Genomic DNA, 20,879 nt, shown 5'->3' on the forward strand with positions numbered 1-20,879 from the left:
TGGAACCTTCCCAGACTAGGGATCGAACTCATGTCCTATGCATTGGCAGGCAGATTCTCAACCACTTGACCACCTGGGAAGTCCAGTCTCTCTCTTCCTAAGAAGTTTATTTATTCTCTGACTGGGCATTTAATCTGTTCAGTATTTATTTTTACTTAGCCTCGCCAGGTCTTAGGTACAGCATGCAGGATCTCTGATCTTCAGTGAGACATGGGGGATCTTTTGTTACAGTGTGCAAATTCCTAGGTGGGGCATGACAGATCTGGTTTCCTGACCAGGGATCCAACCCGGGTCCCCTGCATCGGAAGCTCACAGTCTTAGCCACTGGACCAGCAGGGAAGTACCAACAAGTACGTTTACTGTTTGACTTTTGCATGGAAATTTAAAGAGACATTATACACAAAAGTAGGAAACTTCCTGTATGTGTCCATATACTTGTTTTTTACATAAGAAACAGATTCTCAGTGTTCATAGCTTAGCTTATTTAACATTCTTTTTCTAAACTCCTTTCTGTGTCAATATATTTAAGAATATCATTTTAACTACTCAATTATAGGGATGTAATAATTAACATACTGGATACTTAAATGTTCTTAATTTTTCAGTATTATAAACTACACTCTGATGTAACACCCTTACAGCTAAATCTTTGTTCATACTCTTTAAATATTTCAATATTAAAAATATGAGCTAGAGAGACAAAGATACATTTTAAAACAGCAAAAGAAAAAAAAGAAAAAAGAAAACAATAATAAAGGCCAAGAATTAATTCAATATCCTGAAATAGAGTCCCAAATCATAAGACACTATCATTTTTGGAATGTATCATCCCCAGCACCCAGAACTAGCCCCCACCAACAGTAAATCACCAGGTTCTCACCTTCAGAAATGCTAGAGTCGTGGAACATGGTTTCAAAAGCTTGATGTGTTTCTGCAAAAGAGGGCCTGTCGGCAGGGCTCCACTTCCAGCCTATGTAACCAAAAGAGAAGAGTAGTAAAAGCTTCTTGGCAGAAACTAAATATTCAGGGCCCACCTGAGGGTGAGCTCCATGCTCTGGGACATGTGCTAGCTAAAGCACAGTTACAGCAAGTCTGCAGTGACAGTGAGGCAGCTATTTCTTAGTCCCAGCCTGAGGTGCGATGAACCCACTTCCTAGGGCCAGTCCTTCTATGCAGTCTCAGCTCCTGTTCCCTCCACTAGAGGGATGCAGAGGGGGTGGGGAGATGGTTTAGAAAAGTTTTCTTCCATTGGAAAAATGAAAAGTAGTAAAACCTCTCTTCAAACTCACTCACTCACTCACAATTAGTTGTACACATTCCAAAACATAACAGTGTATCAGAAAAGGGGAGTTTGGAATTCACATTTGATGACAGCAGTAGGCAGTCAATGCTCAATGAGAAAATAATGAGACTCAAATACATGGTGGTTTAATTCACCACTCACCTCCCTACTTTTTCATCTTTAAGAAGTCAGATGCTCTTGTTTACACATCACAGAAGTCACTTTCATGCATTCTCCAGTCTTCAACACTCATTTTGCGTAGCTGAGAGCAACCCTCCCCAACCTAATCTCCAAATCCATTTTTTATTACCTTATTATACAGGCAAATCTTTTGGGAAACTGAGTGAGTACTTGGCCATGGACAATGATTCTTAGGATTCCAGTGTGACTCAGTAGTAGAGCATACAGTAGCCCAATTGGTTGATCAGTGACCAACTCTATGTCACAAGGTTGAATACAATCTTACAACATTGATAGGAAAAATGTTTTCAATTTTGTTATTAATCATCCAGAATTGCTCATTTAAACTACTTCAAAATTAAAATCTGCAAGAATACTCACATGCTCTCATAAGTTCATACACCTTAGGGGGACATCCTTCAGGCTGCTCCATTCGGTATCCTTTTTCCAGTAGATCATAGACCTGAGACAGGTCAATACCTGGATATGGTGACATTCCATATGTAGCAATTTCCCATAAGAGCACCCCAAAAGCTGCAGAAGGGATTGTAAAAAAAGAGCTTTTATGTTTCTTCTGATTTATTATTTATTTTATACCATTAGGTAACTTCTCTTTCAAATTTTCACAATGCTACAATATTAGTATACTCTTATAATTCTTAAAACATGACTTGTTCTTCAAAATATTTTCCACAGGAAAAGTTTAGGTATAATCTAAAGACAGTTTTCTTTAAACTTCCCAATTTTGGGGACTTCCCTGGAGGTCCAGTAGTTAAGACTCCATGCTTTCACAGCAGGTGAAAGCATTTCACAGGTTCAATCCCTAGTCAGGGAACTAAGGGCCACATAAGATGTGACCAGAATAAATACATAAATAAGTTTCCCAATTTTTATTTGGATTTCCTTTACAACGAGGGAGAATAAACTAGAGCCATATAAGAAGTTTGGGGTATAATCAAAACTATTCTTAAAGCAACTTACAATCTATTTAATGAGTTGCACAATTTTTAAGTCACTAATACTAAAGGAAGAATATAAAAATGGACACATTTGAAATCAAATAAAATTCACATGTGATGAAAGAATTTGCTTGATTCTGTCACAGGTTACTCTTGAGTTTGAGATTGCTGGTAAAACATGATCTAGAATTCTCGACTATTTCTACTGCCCAAAATCCAAACATCCTGACTCGTTCTGTCCCCCAAGTCACTACTAAATAATATTCTTTTTCAGGGCAGTAGAAACAAGATCAGTTACAAAGACAAATTCTAGATAAAACTTCACCATGCCTTCCTTGAAAAGATACATTTTAAAACAGCAAAAGAAAAAAAGAAAATAATAAAGGCCAAGAATTAATTCAATATCCTGAAATGGAGTCCCAAATCATAAGACACTATCATTTTGGGAATGTATCATCCCCAGCACCCAGAACTAGCCCCCACCAACAGTAAATCACCAGGTTCTCACCTTCAGAAATACTGTGTCACAGTGCTCTAGACACAAGCAATAAAGTCTAACGTGGAAAACAGGGAGCTTTATAGAGAGGATTGTTAGAACTTCAGTGCAATATAGTATCTAGACTGTGAGTGCTCCCAAGGTAGGAACTTTTTTTTTTTTTAACTTTATTCTTTACAGTTTCTTTCTACAGTAAGTACCCTGCAAATGCCCAGCAGATAGTATTTATTAATAATAAATGCTTGCTGAATAACTGAAGAAGGATGGGTGTAACAGCAGAGGATACTGATCATATACAAAAAAAGCAGCTCTAAAGAATTAAGCATTTAAAGTATAAAGAAAATGACGAGACACAGAAAAATGTCCTGTCCAACCTTACCCCAGACGTCAGATTTAATTGAGAAAGTATTGTAGGCAAGACTCTCTGGTGCTGTCCATTTAATAGGAAATTTGGCTCCAGCATGAGCAGTATAGGTGTCTCCGGTCATCAGTCTACTTAAGCCAAAATCAGCCACTTTCACCACATGGTTTTCTCCCACCAGGCAGTTACGAGCTGCAAGATCCCTGTGGGAAAGAAACCCCGCTGTGATTCTATTCAGATGGTTCTGGAAAATGGTCATGAATGCTCTAGTATCAGTTCTTTGTGCTGCAAGCAGAGTTTGATAAGTAAGTGCTGACAGGTATGGTAGTAGTTCATGAAAATTGTAACATGGTAGAAAGCCACTAATTATATATCTCTTGCAGAATACTCACCAAGAGGCAGTTACATGATGCCACAATAAAGCAGGCTTCAGAAAACCAGTTCCCATTTATAAGTACACTGGGATAGGTTTCAGAGGTGGGTAACAGAGGTTTCAGTTTCTTTACTAAGGCAGAAAACTATTTTTAAAATCAAGCCACTAGATGGAGCAAAATGATCTTGGACTTAGTCCTGGGCAAAATAAAGAGCCTTCTGTTCTGAGAACAGCAAAGGCCCTGCATTAGTACTTTCATCAGAGGACACAGTAGGTTTCTAAGTTGGAAATGACATTACAATGGTCCTTGTGAAAGAGAAAACTACTTTCCTGAGTTATCTGATATGCATGTCAGTTTCCTGGTTAGTCACAAGTGATAATCGGGTTTTACACACCTGTGGATGAAATTCTTCTTCTCTAAATACTCCATTGCAGAAGAGATCTGAGTGGCCATGTAAAGCAGTACAACTGCAGTCACCTCTTCTCGGTTGCATTCTCGGAGATAATCAAGCAAGTTCCCATAAGGCATGTATTCAGTCACAATGTAAAATGGTGGCTCCAAGGTACACACACCTGATGGTTCAAAGACAGCTTGTTTTGTTAGTACGTAGTTAAACACGCCAACCACTTTGGCAAGAATAACTGACAATTTTTAAAAATCTAGTCCAGCAGTAATCTTTTCCTTTCCTGCCCTTTCGTTCTCTGAAAAGAACATAGCAACGTTAAGAAGCTGGATGATAGTGAGTTTCTACTTCCAATGATACCATGCTCTGGAAATTCACATGCATTTTGAGAATGTGCCTGTTTGAACAAAGGTAGAGTCACTTGTATTAATTCCTTAAGGGGTCAGGACCACCAATACCTCTATAGAGTTCTGTATGAGCCCATGATTTTACATCCTCAACTGCCTCCTGCTGACAATGTTTATCTAAAAGTAACAGCAACTGTGCACACGGTAAAGACTATATGAGCCCAGACTGCAAGGATTTCATTACTACACAGCAGACTCCCAGTAAAAATACAAAAGAAGCGATTTCCTTTGGGATAGTTTGGCTCAATGAACACCCAAAGAAACTGGCCTTATTTTTAAAAGGGCAATTGTTTCAGTCAAAGATTTCTCTGTGACCTGAATAGGTGAGAAGCCTATCGATCCCTGCAAAGCACTTGGGTGGTCACAATTTTTAATCTGCTTCTGTTCAACAGTCCTTTGTTTAATGTCTCTTTATTTTGTAAAAAATATTTTGGGATAGTTTGTGGCTTAGTATCATTTCGAATGACTCTGACTTTGGATCTGGGGCAATCAGCACAAGCTGGGCAGTTTCATACATTGCAATCAATGAGGTCACTGTTTCTTGGGTAATTTTAAAACACAGAGACTTCTGATTAATAACAACCATTTATTGAAATAGATTTATACTGAGAGCTTCCGCCATGGTGATACAAAAGGAGGACTGGGGACAACAGGGGTTGGGGGACAAGCATCTTTGAGGAAACCCATGGTTCAGACAAGCTCCCTCACCTAATAGCTGTACCAGGTTAGGATGCTTGATTTCCTTCATCACTGCAGCTTCCTTGAGAAATTCCTCCACCTCCATAGTATCTTCCTGGAAAGGGGGGGAAGATAAGAAAGAAAAAAAGGAGAGGGACAAGCCCCCATCTTAATCATATGAGTCAACTCACACTCCTAAAACCTCAGTTTTAAAAAGGGGTATCTTTTGGATATTTTAGCACTTACTTCAAGAGATTTTATCGCTGCCTAGTATGCTCTGTATAAGTCCAATTAAGAAAGAAAAATGTCTCTTTTAATTTATTCAGTATTTGAAACTGAAGTAAAATTTAGTAGGGTAAGTATAATTCAGCAATCACGTCCTAGCACAACTGAAACACAAAAGACCTGGACAGACCATTCAATTCTCTGAAAGTCTCTTTCTAGATACCTTAAGCCTCTGAACGAGGAGCCAGAACAATTAGCTGTTTACATATTTGCCTTCCTGACAAATTCCTTAAGGAGCAAGATATGTCTGCAAGGCTGTGCATCCTGGTTCACACTCAGAACAAGCACTTAGTAAATTCTTGGTAAAAGAACTGACTCCTACTCAGAGGTAAAGAGCAGTCCTTAGGAGTCCTCCAGAGTTACTGAGGCACATGAGAAAATCTTCAGAGAATGGGATGAGTGACAAAACATGTAATTCGCTACCAGGATGCTCAACGGAGAGAGACAGACTGGCATCAGGAAGAAGATTTCTGTGAATATGAAGAATAAGGTGATCTAATCTCAGGGAGATGGGAGAAGCAAGCAACAGGGAGACAAAGGACAGAACAAGAGAGTGATTCTCCAACAATGCATGGAGAATTCTGCCCAGCAGGGGTTGTTCTGAGGAAGGAAAACAGCTTGCTTTGCTTTTACAAGTTATAATTTGCTTCTAACCTCCCACCAAGATCTGTATCAACAGCCTCCAGAGACAAACCTTCCCCATATGTGGGTTTCACTGCGTTGTAGTGAGTAATCTGCCCCTGCATTGTCAGCAATGGCACCAGGGTTAATCATCACAATTTGCTGATGTGCTTGGCACCAGTGGGTGGAAAGTGTTCCAAAGTTAAAGAAGGGCACACTGGTATTTCCAAGTGATTCAGCACAAAAGAAAAAGATGCCTGAAAACTGTAATCTCAGCAACCCACCTTCAATGTTTTCACAGCAACTGTAAGGCTGTATTTCTTCCAGACGCCAACGTAAACCTCTCCATACTGACCACCCCCAAGTTTGTGCTTCATGGTAATATCTGTTCGTTCCATTTCCCACTTGTCGTGGATGGGGGACACACCGTAGACTGTAGGCTTATTACACTTGGGTGCTGGATAGTGTAGGGTTGTCACCAGCCCATCAGCCACCGTGGAGTGATGGTGAACAAGCTCGGCCAAGGTGCTGAAGCGGCTCTCAGCAGTTACGTATACCTGGTGAGAAGAGCAGAGAAAAATAAACCAGCTGAAAAGGGGTCATTACCTCACTGCTCTCAAGATATGAAAATAAGCAGCACTAGTCACAATAGCCAAAACATGGAGACAACCTAAATGTCCATCGACAGATGAGTGGATAGAGAAGATGTGGATGTGGGTGTGTGTGTGTGGGGGTGGGTGTGTGTGTGTGTGTCTGTGTCTGTGTGTGTGTCTGTGTGGCAACGGAATATTACTCAGCCATAAAAAAGAACAAAATAATGCCACTCACAGCGACATGAATGCAACTAGAGATGATCATACTAAGTGAAGTCAGTCAGAAAGAGAAAGACAAACACCATATGATATCAGTTATATGTGGAACCTAGAATACAACACAAATAAACTTATTTATGAAACAAAAAAATCACAAACAGAGTGAACAGACTGGTGGCTGCCAAGAGGGAGGGGGTCGGGGAAGGGACAGAATGGGTGCTGGGGACAGCAGGTGCAAACTATCATATACAGAGTGGATAATCAACAAGGTCCTACTATATTCAATATTCCATGATAAATCACAATAGAAAATAATATAAAAAGAACACAGATATACGTATAACTCAATCACTGTGCTGTATAGCACACATTAACACAACATTGTAAACCAACTATACTTCAATTTTTAAAATACTGATTTAAAAAAAGATGAAAATAAGGCATTATCTTACTGAGATAAATGGAAGAATTACGGAAGAATTTAACCATGATGTTGGGGTGGGGGGACAGAGAACTTCAGTTTAATCTCATTTAAACTACTCTTCTTATGATTCCTAAAGTAGCTTGAGTCTTGAGGGGAAAAGCTTCTATCTCTCTGGATCATCAAGATCACTGGTCTTCAAATATTTTTAAGCTAAACAACGAAGGAACCCAAATATAGAAGATAAAGGAAGAGAAGTGCTGATTAAAGTAGGTAAGAGGCTGGCTTCCTGTAAAAGCTTATGAACTCCCACCTCAGAATCTTACACAGAACATAATTTGAAAACCACTGATTTAATTTTTTGGTAGAGAGAGGGTATTCAAATATCTTATGATTTTTATTTCATTAAGAGGCACTTTTGAGTGTCCAGGCAATTTTTTAAAAAGAGCCACAATTTTACTTCAGAAAGTAAACAAAACAGTAGTTTATTTGTGATAAGCAAGAAGGATAAAGTAGGATAGCAGTCTCTGAGCCTTATCTTCCAAGGGAGCTTGCTTATTTTTTTAAAAAGAGATTCTAGTGTATAGAGAAGAGCATACAATTAATAAATGGAGAACCGATGAGTTCTATAGTGAACTCACCCATGATAAACATCTCCCACCCAAGAGAATTATAGTATTACCAGCACCCGGCAGCCTCCCTCCTGCCCTCCCAGCTACTGACCCCTGCAAAGGTAACCACTCTGCTGGCTTCTAACACCTTAGATTAGCTTAGATTGTGAACTGTACCTATGCAAATGGAACCACACAATAAGTATTGTTTTGTGCCTGTTTTCTTTCACCGAACTTTTTTTTACTGTGATATAATTCATACATTTCACCACAAAATTCACAATTTCAATTGTGCAATACAGTGATCTTTAATAAATGCACTGATTGTCCAACTATTACCACTATCTAATTTTGGAACATTTTCATCACCCTACAAAGAAACTCCAGACCCGTGAGAGGTCATTCCCACTCCCCTCATCCCATTCCTCAGTAATCACTAATCCCTTCTACTCAACTTTATGTGTAAGAGATTCATCTATGACTGTTCTAGAGGGCCAGATAGTAAATATTTTAGGTTTGTGGCCATAGCATTTCTGTCATTACTCAAGTCTGCCTTAATATTGAGAAAGCAGCCACAGACAATACATACACAAATGGGTGTATCTGTATTCCAATACAATTTTATTTGCAAAAGTGGACAGCCAGTGGGTCATAGTTTTTCCTAGTAATGTGTGTAGTAGTACTGTGTTCACTTTGTGTGAGATCCCATTTTACATACATACCACAATTTACTAATTCAGTCTACTGCTGTCAGACAGTTGAGTGTTTCTAGTTTCTGGCTACTACAGATAACACTGCTATGAATATTCCGGTACATGTCTGCTGAACACACATGCACTCACTTCTGTTGGGAAGACAACCATAAGTAGATTCTGCTGAGTGGCCCTTATCTGATTCTATTTGGTTTCCTGAAGAAAAAATATGTCTTATTGGGTGATGCAAATAAAATTAATAATTTACTGTTTCCTACCTTTTACCAGCCATTATCTTTTATGGAAATTATCTCACTGAATGCTTCCAATAAAATGGGATGGGAAACTGAGGCTTAAGTAAGGTCACAACGTGAATAAATGATGGAGTTACCCAGCAAACCAGATTTGCTTGCTCTAAAGCCTATGCTTTTCCCCTACTATGCATATCATAAAGAGAGAAAGACTGGAAGAAACAATTCAATCTAAATTTATTATTCAAGGACTTCCCTGGTGGTCCAACACTTAAGAATCTACCTTGCAATGCAGGCAATGTGGGTTCAATCCCTGGTCGGAGAACTAAGATCCCACAGGCCACAGAGCAACTTAGCCTGCACATCATAACTATACATTTACTGTTCAATAGAAGAACTGATATAAACCTACGCTTTACCATTTATAAAGACAGACAGTTCCATTCTAACATAGCCATTCTTAAACAGTTGGTCTTTCTAACCTGCAAAGTGCTAAATGACTGATTGACCTATTTACATTAACATACATTAATGATCAATATCAGTCTCAGAAGCCTAAAGTTTTACTCTTTAAACTTTCTGGTAGAGATTATTATAATTTTCATAGATAAAAGGTTTAATTCATAAAATTCCACACAATGTATTGGATGTATATGTGCATATCTGTATACTGATACCAGTTAACTTATACAGCTGTTTCCTTCATTTTTCATCTTCAAATCTAGCTCATCTTTAAACTCTTAATGTAATACTGTTTTTAATTTCCATTACTGTACTGTTTTGAAAAGAGTAAGCTCTCTCTCATGTGCCAAACAGCTCAAACTCACATCAGTGATTAGTTTCTTTCATGTCAGACATAAAAATTGTATTCTTTCATCATTCTGAATATTGCTTCTAAAGAGCAGGCCCATTCACACCAAGAGGTGGCTGCCGGCCAGTCTTACCTTGCCATCTGTGGTGGTATTGATCCTGTAGTGATACACACGCCCCTCGTACCTGAGCGAGATTGACAGCTGCCCGGGGCTGCTCTCACTCTCTCGCACCAGGAAGCTGCCATTGATCAGACTGCTGAGTAGGTACTCTGCTGCACTGCGAGACACAGGTCCATGATACCAGGAATGTTTTTCCAGGCTGTTCACAGGGGTGATGTAGTTGCTTGGCACCCAGCCTTGGCCATTCTTAGAGCGAACTTCGCTCCACTCTCCATTCTGGTTGTAACCAAGGACTCGGAGCTTTTCACCTGGCCAGGAGATCATTACAGAGGGAAAGAAAAGATGTAAGACTTTATCTTAAACAGAAACAGTCTACTGTCAAGCTTGAAATTCACTGAAAAAATGAATCAAGAACTTTTAAACCAGCACAGTTTTTTTAAAGATAATGAAAATGAACTTTGCTATCATCATAGCCTGACTGATATTTTTAGCTTGTAGCTTAAACAAAAGAAGCATACTTAGACATGTTTTTCTGGCATTATCAATAGGGTTTCAAAAGCTTTTATACTACAGGAAACTCCATATACATAACTAAGGTAGCACACAAAGAATAAAAGGTCACTCAAATGTCTGGAATAGGACATGGTCTCACTTCTTAAAAAAAAAAAAAAATGAAATGAATTTTTTCCTCAAAACATATATATGGTCACAGAACATATATATGGTTCAGTGCTAACAGCAATCAAGGATTAGGGATTAGACATGTAAAACACAAAATTACTTCTAAATTTCAGTTGGCCAAGGCTACAAAAACCATCAATCAAAAACAAAAAACAAAAAAGCACAGACCACAGAGCTATCAGCAATATTTCAGAAAGAAAAGTGAGGAGGTAGGGGTCGGCAGTCAGGACCTCGAAAGCACAATCTTTTCCAGGACTGAAGTTTTAAAATAATTTCCCTCCCGTTCCCCATAACGAATGAATCCCCCATCTGCTCCTCTCAAATTAGTGTGTGGCAAAGAGAAGTTGAGACTAAAGTTGGAGCCTAAGACTCAAGTTACTCAGAGTATCTTTGCTATCAATTTCAATGTCCTTGATTTCTTTAATAAAGTTGTGAGTATCAACTTCAGACTCCCTAAACATGCTTCCTTATCCTGTACTTGCAGCCCAGGCAAAATAGAAAAGGTAAGAGATATCATTATCAGTAAATGATAATTTAAAGATTCCTGGGACTTCCTTGGCAGTTCCGTGGTTAAGACTCCATGATTCCAATACATGGAGGCATGGATTTGATCCCTGATCTAAGATCCCACATGCTGCATGGCAAGGTCATAAAAAAAATATAAATCCTTATAAGGCCTTACACCCCCATATCTGAGAGATGCAAGCCTTCCTGTAGAGTTCACATCCACCTCTCAGTGTCAGAGAACAGAAGAAAGCCGCAGCAATCAAAAGCACATGGCCCAGTACTTACCAAGCAAAGACTGCTGGGGAAAAACTCAAAATTATTATTCTGCCAGTCATCTTTTTTCAGTGGTCTACAGAAATGTTTGCCACAATATGACTTTCTATTTGCCCCTACTATCTCACTAAGACCCTGGGTTGTGAGACATTCAGTGAGAAAAAACTCGGGTATGTGCACGTGCGCACGCACACACACACAGAAAATATACACACGTACATGTAGATACTGTGTGTACTATCTACACACTATCTGTATCTACTTGTACACACACTACCTGTGTGTACAGGTAGATAGTGTGTAGATAGTGGCAGTGGAAATGCACAAGCGTGCTGATAAATACTCCCCAATCATATCTGCAGGGAAAACAAATCTTAGTGCTGTCAGAAAAGCTATATAAGACTTGTCAGTCAGCAGCTTTTCTCTAATACTCTTAAGAAACTGAGAAGACTAAGTTCTTTACCAAGTACATTATTTTTCCTTACAAAGAACTGATAATGACAGGTCATCATAATCAGGATATAGTCGAACACTCTAGGTTTGGGGCTATTTGTTTTTCTCTTTTTTGGCAGTTGGGAGGAGAATTTTCTACTCTGGAACTTTTGAGTACCATGAAGATTAACAATGGAATAAACATTGACCTTATTGCCAGAGAAACCTGATTTTTTAATTCAGGCAAAATATTGCCTTCAAAGAAATTACTAAAATAAGTATTGTTATTTAATTAAAAATATATTTTGTCTTTTAAAATAAAAAAACAGCTTTAGCATGACAATATTTTATATTAAATTAAAAATAAGAACCTGGATAAAAACCTGGCATTTCATAGGTTTTGGACTATACAGCCCATGGAATTCTCCTGGCCAGAATACTGGAGCAGGTAGTCAGTCATTCCCTTCTCCAGGGGATCTTCCCAACTCAGGGATCAAACCCAGGTTTACTGCACTGGAGGCAGAATCTTTATCAGCTGAGCCACCAGGGAAGCCCTTAAAAGAAATCACTGTTGATTATAAGATAAATGAAATCCCACTTTTTGAGATGTATAACTGGTAACTGATGAATCAAAAGGCTTTCTTTATCAATGTATCGCTGGTGACTGAGCAATCTTGGAAAATACTGACATGAAAATTGTATCTAGGAAAGAGTGTTCTGAGTCACCTTCACCAACTTTCCCAATGAAGCACCTTAAAGTAAAAGACTGTGTTGTAGCCCAAAGAGACTACCTACCACACAGAGTATAAAATATTTCTGAACTCCTGTATCCTAAAACTGTAAAATTTTCCTCCCATCATAAAACACAGTTGCACACACATACAAATACCATCAAATGCATGTATACATACCATCATCCCCACTCTGGGACATACATATACCCCAGAAACTCAGTTTTAAGGATTTCTGCCTTTGATGAATCTGGCTGGATTTTAAGAATTGATGTATAAAAATATTTTACTTCAGGGTAACATTCCTTGAGTGGAGACCTGTCTTCTTAATTTGGTGATCCACTCTCATTTACTATCTCATTTCAAACCTTACAAATAAGAGAAGTATTGTTTGACAAAGAATCATTTAATTTATACTTTCAGGTAGCTAAAAATTATCCAGAATCTTATTTTTTCCTAGTAGGAAGCTTTAATACATTCAAAAGACAAGAAAAATATAAGCAGATTATCAATCCAACTCATGTATACAATGACAATGCCCACACTCCTATTTCTTTCTCATAAAAATTCCACATTTTCTGTCCTCTTCAGAAAACCAATAATGGATGGTTTTTACATGATTATGTTCTTGGTATTCTCTTTGTTAAGAATTTACTACTGAAAACAGTACTACTACTCTGTTGTGAGTGTTACTGCAATAGAAACCCTTCCTGCTAGTCCTTTCACTAACACACACAAACACAAATGAGAGAGAAGTTGTCTAGGCCAGTGCTACCCAAAGCAGGTCCACAGCAAGGTAAGATGCTTGTGCCAGAGTGGGAATCACTGGACCACTTTCTTCAGCTTTGTTAAAAAAAAGAAATGTCAGCTGAACTAAATAATAAGTGTACTTAGCAATGTAGTTGTTTTACATTTTGAGTACAAGTTCTTAATCTCAGTGTAGACTGGTAACGAATGGTTCTCACAGGAAGTCAGCCCACGAACGACACTTAAGAGTAGCACTGGGGTCTGGAAACCCGACTCTTAGTGAGCCACAGTTCACTGAAAAGAGGTGTACGGTAAACCTTACCTTTGTGGCAGACAGATGCTGGCATATTATCTATAGAACAGAATTTTGAGAAGGAGTCGAGTTTATGTATATATTGTGCAGTGTTTTTTTTCTAATGTACTTTGTCTCATTTTAGCCTTAATGAAAACTCTATGAAGTAGATAAGGTGGCATTATCCCCAATGAATCAGAGGTATCTGGGCCCAAATTACCTACCTAATTCCAGTCAGAGGCAGAATCCAGAACAGATCCCATTATTTCTTAACCACTAATAAAAACTGAAAAGTGAGAGGATGTCACGTAGAAGCTCACCTTTAGTGATGCTGAGTGTGTTATCACCACTTGCTACAAAATCATAAAGTGCAACAAAGAGATTAGGGTCACTCTCGGTGGCTCCAAGCAGGTTCTCCTTGGAGCTCCACCTGATGGCTTCGTTCAGGGCCTGGGGTTCAACATCACAACCGTAGGGGCGATGCAAGGCTTCTGAAAGACATAGAGAGAAAGGAGTTTACACCAAGTCCAACAGCTGGAGATTCATTTGAATTCACTACACAGACAGTATTTTAGCTGTTGGCATTATACTGATGGCTCCAGCAAGGAACAAAACCATACACGTGGTTGTGGAGTCATGAAGAATGAGCAGATGGCATGTCTCCTAAGCAGGAGAGAAATCTACTTGTTGAAAACATAGTAAGATAGAGCAAAGAACACAAAATGAGCATTTAGCTGTGATGCTTATGCATGAACCAAAATCAGAGGTAAATGAATAGGAAACATAGTTTCCTCAAAATGAAAGAAAAAAAAAATCTCAAAAAGAAATGCCAGTTCATTTTATAAAACACACAAGATATTTTGTCTAGATGATGGTGGTTTTAAGAAGGAATAGGTATGTTTTATAAATGAAGTTAAGTCCCCCCAAAGTACCTTTCTCCCCTTACTATCTCCATATAAAACAAATTTCAGAAAAGATAACAGAGATTTTTAAGAAATATGTATAGATTGTATTAATCCAGGCCCTCCATTTACATATAGAAAATTATAGAAATAGTGCTTTTAGAAAAAAAAACCCTAAAATTATCTACTAAACAGAAAAGTATTTTGGTTTAATACAAAATATTCTTGGCATCCCAAAATACCTTTGTACTACCATGTACAGTCTATAACATAACAGCTTTCCACTGTTAATTGTTTTAATAAAAAACAATTTTTCCTTATTTTCTTTTCATACATTTTTAATAAAATACTGTAACTTAATTAGGACTCAAAATACGGCTGGCAACGGACATGATTTATTGAGTTTCTATCACCTGTAATGGTTGAAGCCTTGTAAGACCTGGTTTCTTCTTCAAGGCTTTGTGGTTCCTAAATTTAGTTACACTAAACAAATAGGTGATCCTTACACCATGTTAGTTTAAGATCACCTGCTTCTCACAGTTCAGAATAATCCTACCAAAAACACACTGTTCTTTCAGTAGCAATTTTCTTAGTCACTAAAAATGGGTTTTAGTGGCACTCTGCCACTATGCAACTGCCTCTGTCATATAACAATTCTTTTCTAGTATGTCTCCCTCTCTTCCACTCATTTTTAATTTAAACTTGGTTTTATCATATATGAAGAAGAAAACCCCTTGAATCCGTGGTTTTATTTTCCAATCCAATCCCTCCTCTCCACCTGTACTGCCAATGTCTTAGTTCAGATTCCCAACATCTCTCACCTGGACTACTGCCTCCAGTCTTGTCTCCCTCAAATCCATCCTCCAAACAGCTGGCAAAGTGATCTATTTAAAACAAAAATTTGACCATGTCACTCTTCTTAAGATACTTCAATAGTTCACCATCAAGCTAAAAATCTCTTTTAACAAGGCCTTCAAGGTCTCTTATAATCATATCTCCACCTATTAATACTTCTCCAGCTTCCCTTCTCTCCCATTCCACGCCTTGAATTTTAAATTTGAATAAACACCATGATGCTTCCTGCCTTTCTGCCTTTGTTCACATAGTCCTATCTTCCCAGAATGTGAAATCATTCCTCTTTTTTCTTTGACAGGCTGACTTCTATTCATTTTAAAAACACTCAACTTCAATGTAACCTCCCCTTGGAAGCCTCATATACATTATACTTGCTACAGTAATACCTCTTATTTTTATCCTCCATTTATGTTCATTTCCCCAGCTTTACAAAATAAGCTTCTTAGCATAAGAACTTTATCTTTTTTTCTAGCAAGAGTCATATAATATGTGTTCAGTAATTTTGACTGAATTAGTAACTAAGTTTCATAAAAATATAAGTGACAGGAAACAATGAGAAAAAAAAAAAGCAGTCTTTTAAAATAGCATTAACCAGTGTTTTTTAAATGGCTTCGTAGCTGTCGATATCCTATAGACAGAAATTCCTCTTGTAGGTCAGATGCTTTCCTAACAGTTTATTTCACTTCTTCACATTCCTTCTTCCTCTTAAAAAGAATGTGTTTTTTAATTTTCACAGCTAATTAAATCATTTTACATTAAGAAAGTTACAACAAACCTGAGATATGTCCAAATGTCCTGAAAAGATAATCTGAAACAGGTATCTTGCTTCTTAAGCACATAAGCATAGTGAATAGGAACAGCTGTACTATCCACTGAAATAAACTAGGATGACCCAACTTGGAGCTCTTTGACAGCTCCCTATCTTAGAATAAAAGCTAAAGTCCTTACGAGGGCCTTTGCCCAATTCATCTTCCTACTCTTCCTTCCCTACTTTACTTCATTCTGACTACTGGCCTCCCTGCCATTACCTGAACAAGGCAGGCACACTCCCACCTCAGGACCTTTGTACTGGCTTTTCCACCTGCCCAAAACATCCTTCCCTAAGCCACTGACACGACACTTCACCCAAATGTTCCCCTCTTGGTATGGCATTCTCTAACCATCCTACTTTAAAATGCATCTGTTCCTGACAACACTTCCACATCCCCTATGTCTCCTTTACTAATTTCTCTCCATTGATCTTATCACGCCCCAAAATGCAATTTACTTGTCTATCATCATATTCATGTGAGCTATTATCCCACCCCACTAGAATATTAGTTTTATGGGGACAGGTAATTTTTATCTGCTTTGTGTACACTGATAAATTCCAAGCACCCAGAACAGTTACTGTATATAAGGGGCTCTCAAAAACAATCTATTGAATAAATGAATCACACATTCTGCTACACTTACAGAGTATACACTGAGAGGACAGAAGACAAAACTCTGCAGTCAGAAAAGGTTTCAGAGAAAAGAAAGCATTTAAATTAGATGAGCACATTTAAACTGGATTTTGCACTGATGACAGTAGAATGACAGACTGTCAAAATGCAAGGATATGTCTATGACATGTGAGTCATCTGTACTGGAGAGGAACTCCATCAAATTCAAAGGAGGATTTTGAAAGGCAAGTCAGCCTCTTAAAACCATGTTAAGTGACAAAAGGAGAAAAGAGAATGAGACCTTCAGCACAATTTTATGAAAACTTAAAACATATACACATGCCAAACAATACTGTACATTTCTCAAATATACAAAATAATAAATACAGGAAGACAATCATTTCAGAGGCCAAAGTACAAAAAGAACCACATCTTGGAAAACAATCCTTTTTATTCTCCAATCCCCTTCTTCCCATCTCTGGTTTTTACAGTCTTTTTGGTCAAGTCAAAAGATCTTATTTCCTTCCTTTCTTCTTTCTTCCCACTCACTCTTTTGTTCTCATAGAACTAAGGGTCAGTTTCCTGTACAATCTGCCTGCACAGGATATCCACTTAAACACCATCCTACCCACTAGCACCAAACAAAAGAGGAAATTTTCCAAAGACAAGAAACATCCTAACATTTTCTTGAGAATGAACATGTTTTAAATCATAAGGAGTTAAAGAGCTAAATGGAGGCAAAAAAACTAAGGAATGAAGACAAAAAGGGGTGGGGGGTCTATAGAAAGTAAATGCCACAGTGTTATCCAGTAGATCCAGCCTATGCTCCTTTCCTTGTCAGCTTAAGACAGACAAATCTGGATGATTCAGAGCTACTGCATCTGCCCAAATACAAGTGCGCAGGCTGGGAATGTTTTATTTTTGAACAATGTTAAGTGACTACTATATATAAGGTACCTTAGATAGCGAGTTATCCTTCGTTAATCACTATTATGGAGGCACATCATGGACTCACGATGAGGCAACAGAAGACTCTAATTTTTACTTATGGAATATGGAACCCAGAAATAGGTCCCAGCAGAAATATATTATGCCTATTAAGAAAAGGTCATTTTTTTCTACTGATATGCCTGTAGGATACAATAAAAATAAGGTAAAACTAGTAATAGTAGCTTGTACAGAAAATTATCAGGACTAAACAAGACTCAAACTCAAATTCACAGAAAATTCCTAAATTTAATGTTTAATTTTATTAAAAACACTTTCACCAATTAGTCATTCAATAAATTTTATCAGTTTAAGTAGAAATTTGTCAGTTATTAATTGGAGAAATTAATAAAAAATTTCAGTTTAGCAGGCATTTCCAGGCATTTTTATAAACACTTACCTTGCCAGAATTCTACTTTGACTGCATATTCTTAAAAACTAATACTTTTTTTTTTTTGCCATGCCACGTGGCTTGAAGGATCTTAGTTCCCCAAGCAGGAGTTAAACCCAGATGGGCCCACGGAAGTGAAAGTGTGGAGTCTAACCACTAAACCACCAGGCAAATCCCTAAGGAAGCTAATACTTTTTAATACTGCTTTTAAAAACTAGGGTGGTTGGATAAACCATTCAATTGTTCTCAATATCAAGCCACACATATCTTAAAACTAAAAAATACTGCACATTATTCATTTATTCATTTATTCTTTTATTACTAAGGCCCTACCAGGGAAAAAACACATGAAGCTTCACTAGCCAAGAATAAAGATGTTAACAACAATAGCAGTACAAATTTTTTGGAATCTCATTCAGGCTTGATTACTGTGGTTATCTACCCTCCCGCAAATGATCACCCCTGTTATCATACCTGTCAAGCTGGGGAGAGCCGTTTCTGAGGCCTCATGGCATAGACAGCAAAGCGATGTGTCCTGATCTCTGCCATAACAATTAGGTGGAAGCAGAACCATCCCAAAGACCATTCCTCTGCCCAGAAGCACGAAAGTTTAACTGTTCTCTGTACAGAGGAAGTCTTGGAATTCTAGCCTCTGACAAGCAATACCACATGCATGTGACACTTATTCATGAACTCAGTGGCCAAAGGGAACCAATGGCAGGGTAACATTTACAAGTCCAATGTGGGTGGAGAGTTACCTAAAGGGAAATGTCTAGTAATCAGCAAAACATTGAGTCAGAATAGAGTTACTTCAAGAACTCTGGAACGTTTTGAAAAACTAAATAAGTAAAAACCAACACACATGAGTAACAAATGATAAAATACACAGGCGTCACTGCATGTAGCTGGGATTTCATTCCTAGGAGATGATGAAGTGAGATTGTACAGAAGTTTCCTTGGAGAAAACATGTTTACAATAAGACACCAAATACACTTTTAAAAGAGAGGAAACGCCTAACAACAGTCATCTTTTGCATCACTTAAAGTAGTTCAAGAAACCACAAATCCAAAGTTAAAGAAATAGTTGCAATCTGATTCATAAGCACAGAAGCCAGGAAATGAGGGCCTTCAGTAAAAGTTTGGCTCTATTGCTTAATAAAGGTTAAAAACGTGGCATGATAGTACTGAAAACTTTAAAGGTTTTGAAAGTAAAAGCCTAATCTTTGTTAATATATAGAACAAAGTTAAATAAAACTCAAGAGCCTTATAAGAATGAAACTAGCGAAATCCACCAGTGATGGATGACTTTAGGGATATAACCTACAAAAATAATTCTAGAATGTCTGTTATTATACAAATATTTGTTAAGTAGCTGTTATGTACCAGCCACTGTGCTAGGTTCCAGGTCAACCAAAGTAACAGGGTAAAATTATTGATAGTAAAACTGATACAGCCTTCAATAAAGATGTTACAAAAGTTATAATGCAAGCTTAAAGAAAGAATGACTCTGGTGTAGGTAATAACTAATTAACCTTTTATGAAGCCAGTACTGTTAACATAATGAGGAAAGTAAGAGTTAAATGACTAACGGGTTACCTCAAATTAATGACTCAGAATTTCAAATACCAGGTTGAATTTCTCCTTCCCTGAATTACAAAAAATAAAAGGGAAAGAGGCTCCATAATTCATGTTCTATAGATATCTATATTCTATACCATATGATTTACGATTTAATCAGTAAATCTGCTATTTAAATTATCAATAATGAATAGTTCCATTTTTTAATCCTCCTATATTGTAACCAGGAGTACAGAGGATGAATAAACAAAATATGGTACACACAATGGAATTTATTCAACGATAAAAAGGAATAAAATTTTTATATATGCTACAATATTGATGGGCCTTGAAAACATCATGCTAAGTGAAATAAGTCAGACACAGAATGACAAATATTGTACAATCCCACTTATATGAAATATGTAGAAGCTATTCTAGCTCTGGAAATCTAGCTCTGCACTTGGGTGGCTATGTAACACTGTGAATGTACTTAAGGCTACTAAACTGTATACCTTAAAATAGTATAAAAGGTAAGTTTTATGCTATGTATATTTTCTAATTACAGTTTTTAAAGTAAAAAAATAAGTATTTGACTTCCCTCATGGTACAGTGGTCAAGAGTCCACCTGCCAATGCAGGGGACATGGGTTCGACGCCCAGTGCGGGAAGAACTCACATGTCGAGGAGCAACTAAGCCTGTGAGCCACAATTACTGAAGCCCGCATACCCCAGGGCCTGCGCTCTGCCACAGAAGCCATCACAATGAGAAGCCCATGCACCGCAACTAGAGAAAAGTCCATGAGCAGCGAGGAAGAGCCTGTGCGCTGCAAAGACCCAGCACAGCTATAAATAAATAAATATTTCTTAAAAACTTATAAAAAAAATTAGTATTGACTCTCCAAAGACCTCTGTTATGTAGGTTGTATCTATCATTATCTACCATATTTGAAATTAAAACTGAGAAATTGTAATATTAATTTCAAAATAACAATAAACATGTTAACATTTTATTAAAAATAACTACTCTTGAAAAGAATTAAGAGGTAATAGTAACACTGTCATTTTTTGCATATATCTTTAATATCCGTCTTAAAACAAGATGGATGAACCTTCATTCTGCATTTGATCTACTGTGATGTTATGTTGAAGTATATGAAAATCTAACTGTGCACAGATATGGAGGTATAAAAGGAAAAGATATTTTAACAATCTTTCAGATAATGATGGATATTCTTCTCTGATACTATACCAAAACTCGACAATTAGTAGTTCTTTAAAGCCTAACTGTATACTGAAATCTGAAACCAAATAGATAAAATTTTTATAATCTGTC

General features: G+C 37.5%; 1 protein-coding gene across 6 annotated transcripts in view; it reads right to left on the reverse strand.

Annotated features, from left to right (window-relative positions):
• ABL2 (ABL proto-oncogene 2, non-receptor tyrosine kinase) overlaps positions 1-20,879 on the reverse strand; it is a 103,926-nt gene that overhangs the window by 12,273 nt on the left and 70,774 nt on the right. For 2 of the 6 annotated variants that reach the window (XM_019976699.2, XM_019976700.2), the window contains exons 2-10: positions 15,152-15,214; positions 13,749-13,919; positions 9,778-10,073; positions 6,331-6,603; positions 5,171-5,255; positions 4,047-4,224; positions 3,297-3,481; positions 1,844-1,996; positions 881-970 (exon numbers count right to left, since the gene is read on the reverse strand). In XM_019976699.2, the coding sequence (XP_019832258.1) occupies positions 881-970; positions 1,844-1,996; positions 3,297-3,481; positions 4,047-4,224; positions 5,171-5,255; positions 6,331-6,603; positions 9,778-10,073; positions 13,749-13,919; positions 15,152-15,214 (1,494 nt within the window). Of the gene's footprint in view, positions 1-880; positions 971-1,843; positions 1,997-3,296; positions 3,482-4,046; positions 4,225-5,170; positions 5,256-6,330; positions 6,604-9,777; positions 10,074-13,748; positions 13,920-15,151; positions 15,215-18,461; positions 20,169-20,879 lie in introns of those variants that run through there. The other 4 variants (XM_070768513.1, XM_070768514.1, XM_019976701.2 and 1 more) reach the window with 3 other exon arrangements.

Source organism: Bos indicus, chromosome 16 (assembly GCF_029378745.1).
Source record: "Bos indicus isolate NIAB-ARS_2022 breed Sahiwal x Tharparkar chromosome 16, NIAB-ARS_B.indTharparkar_mat_pri_1.0, whole genome shotgun sequence".
NCBI lineage: Eukaryota > Metazoa > Chordata > Mammalia > Artiodactyla > Bovidae > Bos > Bos indicus.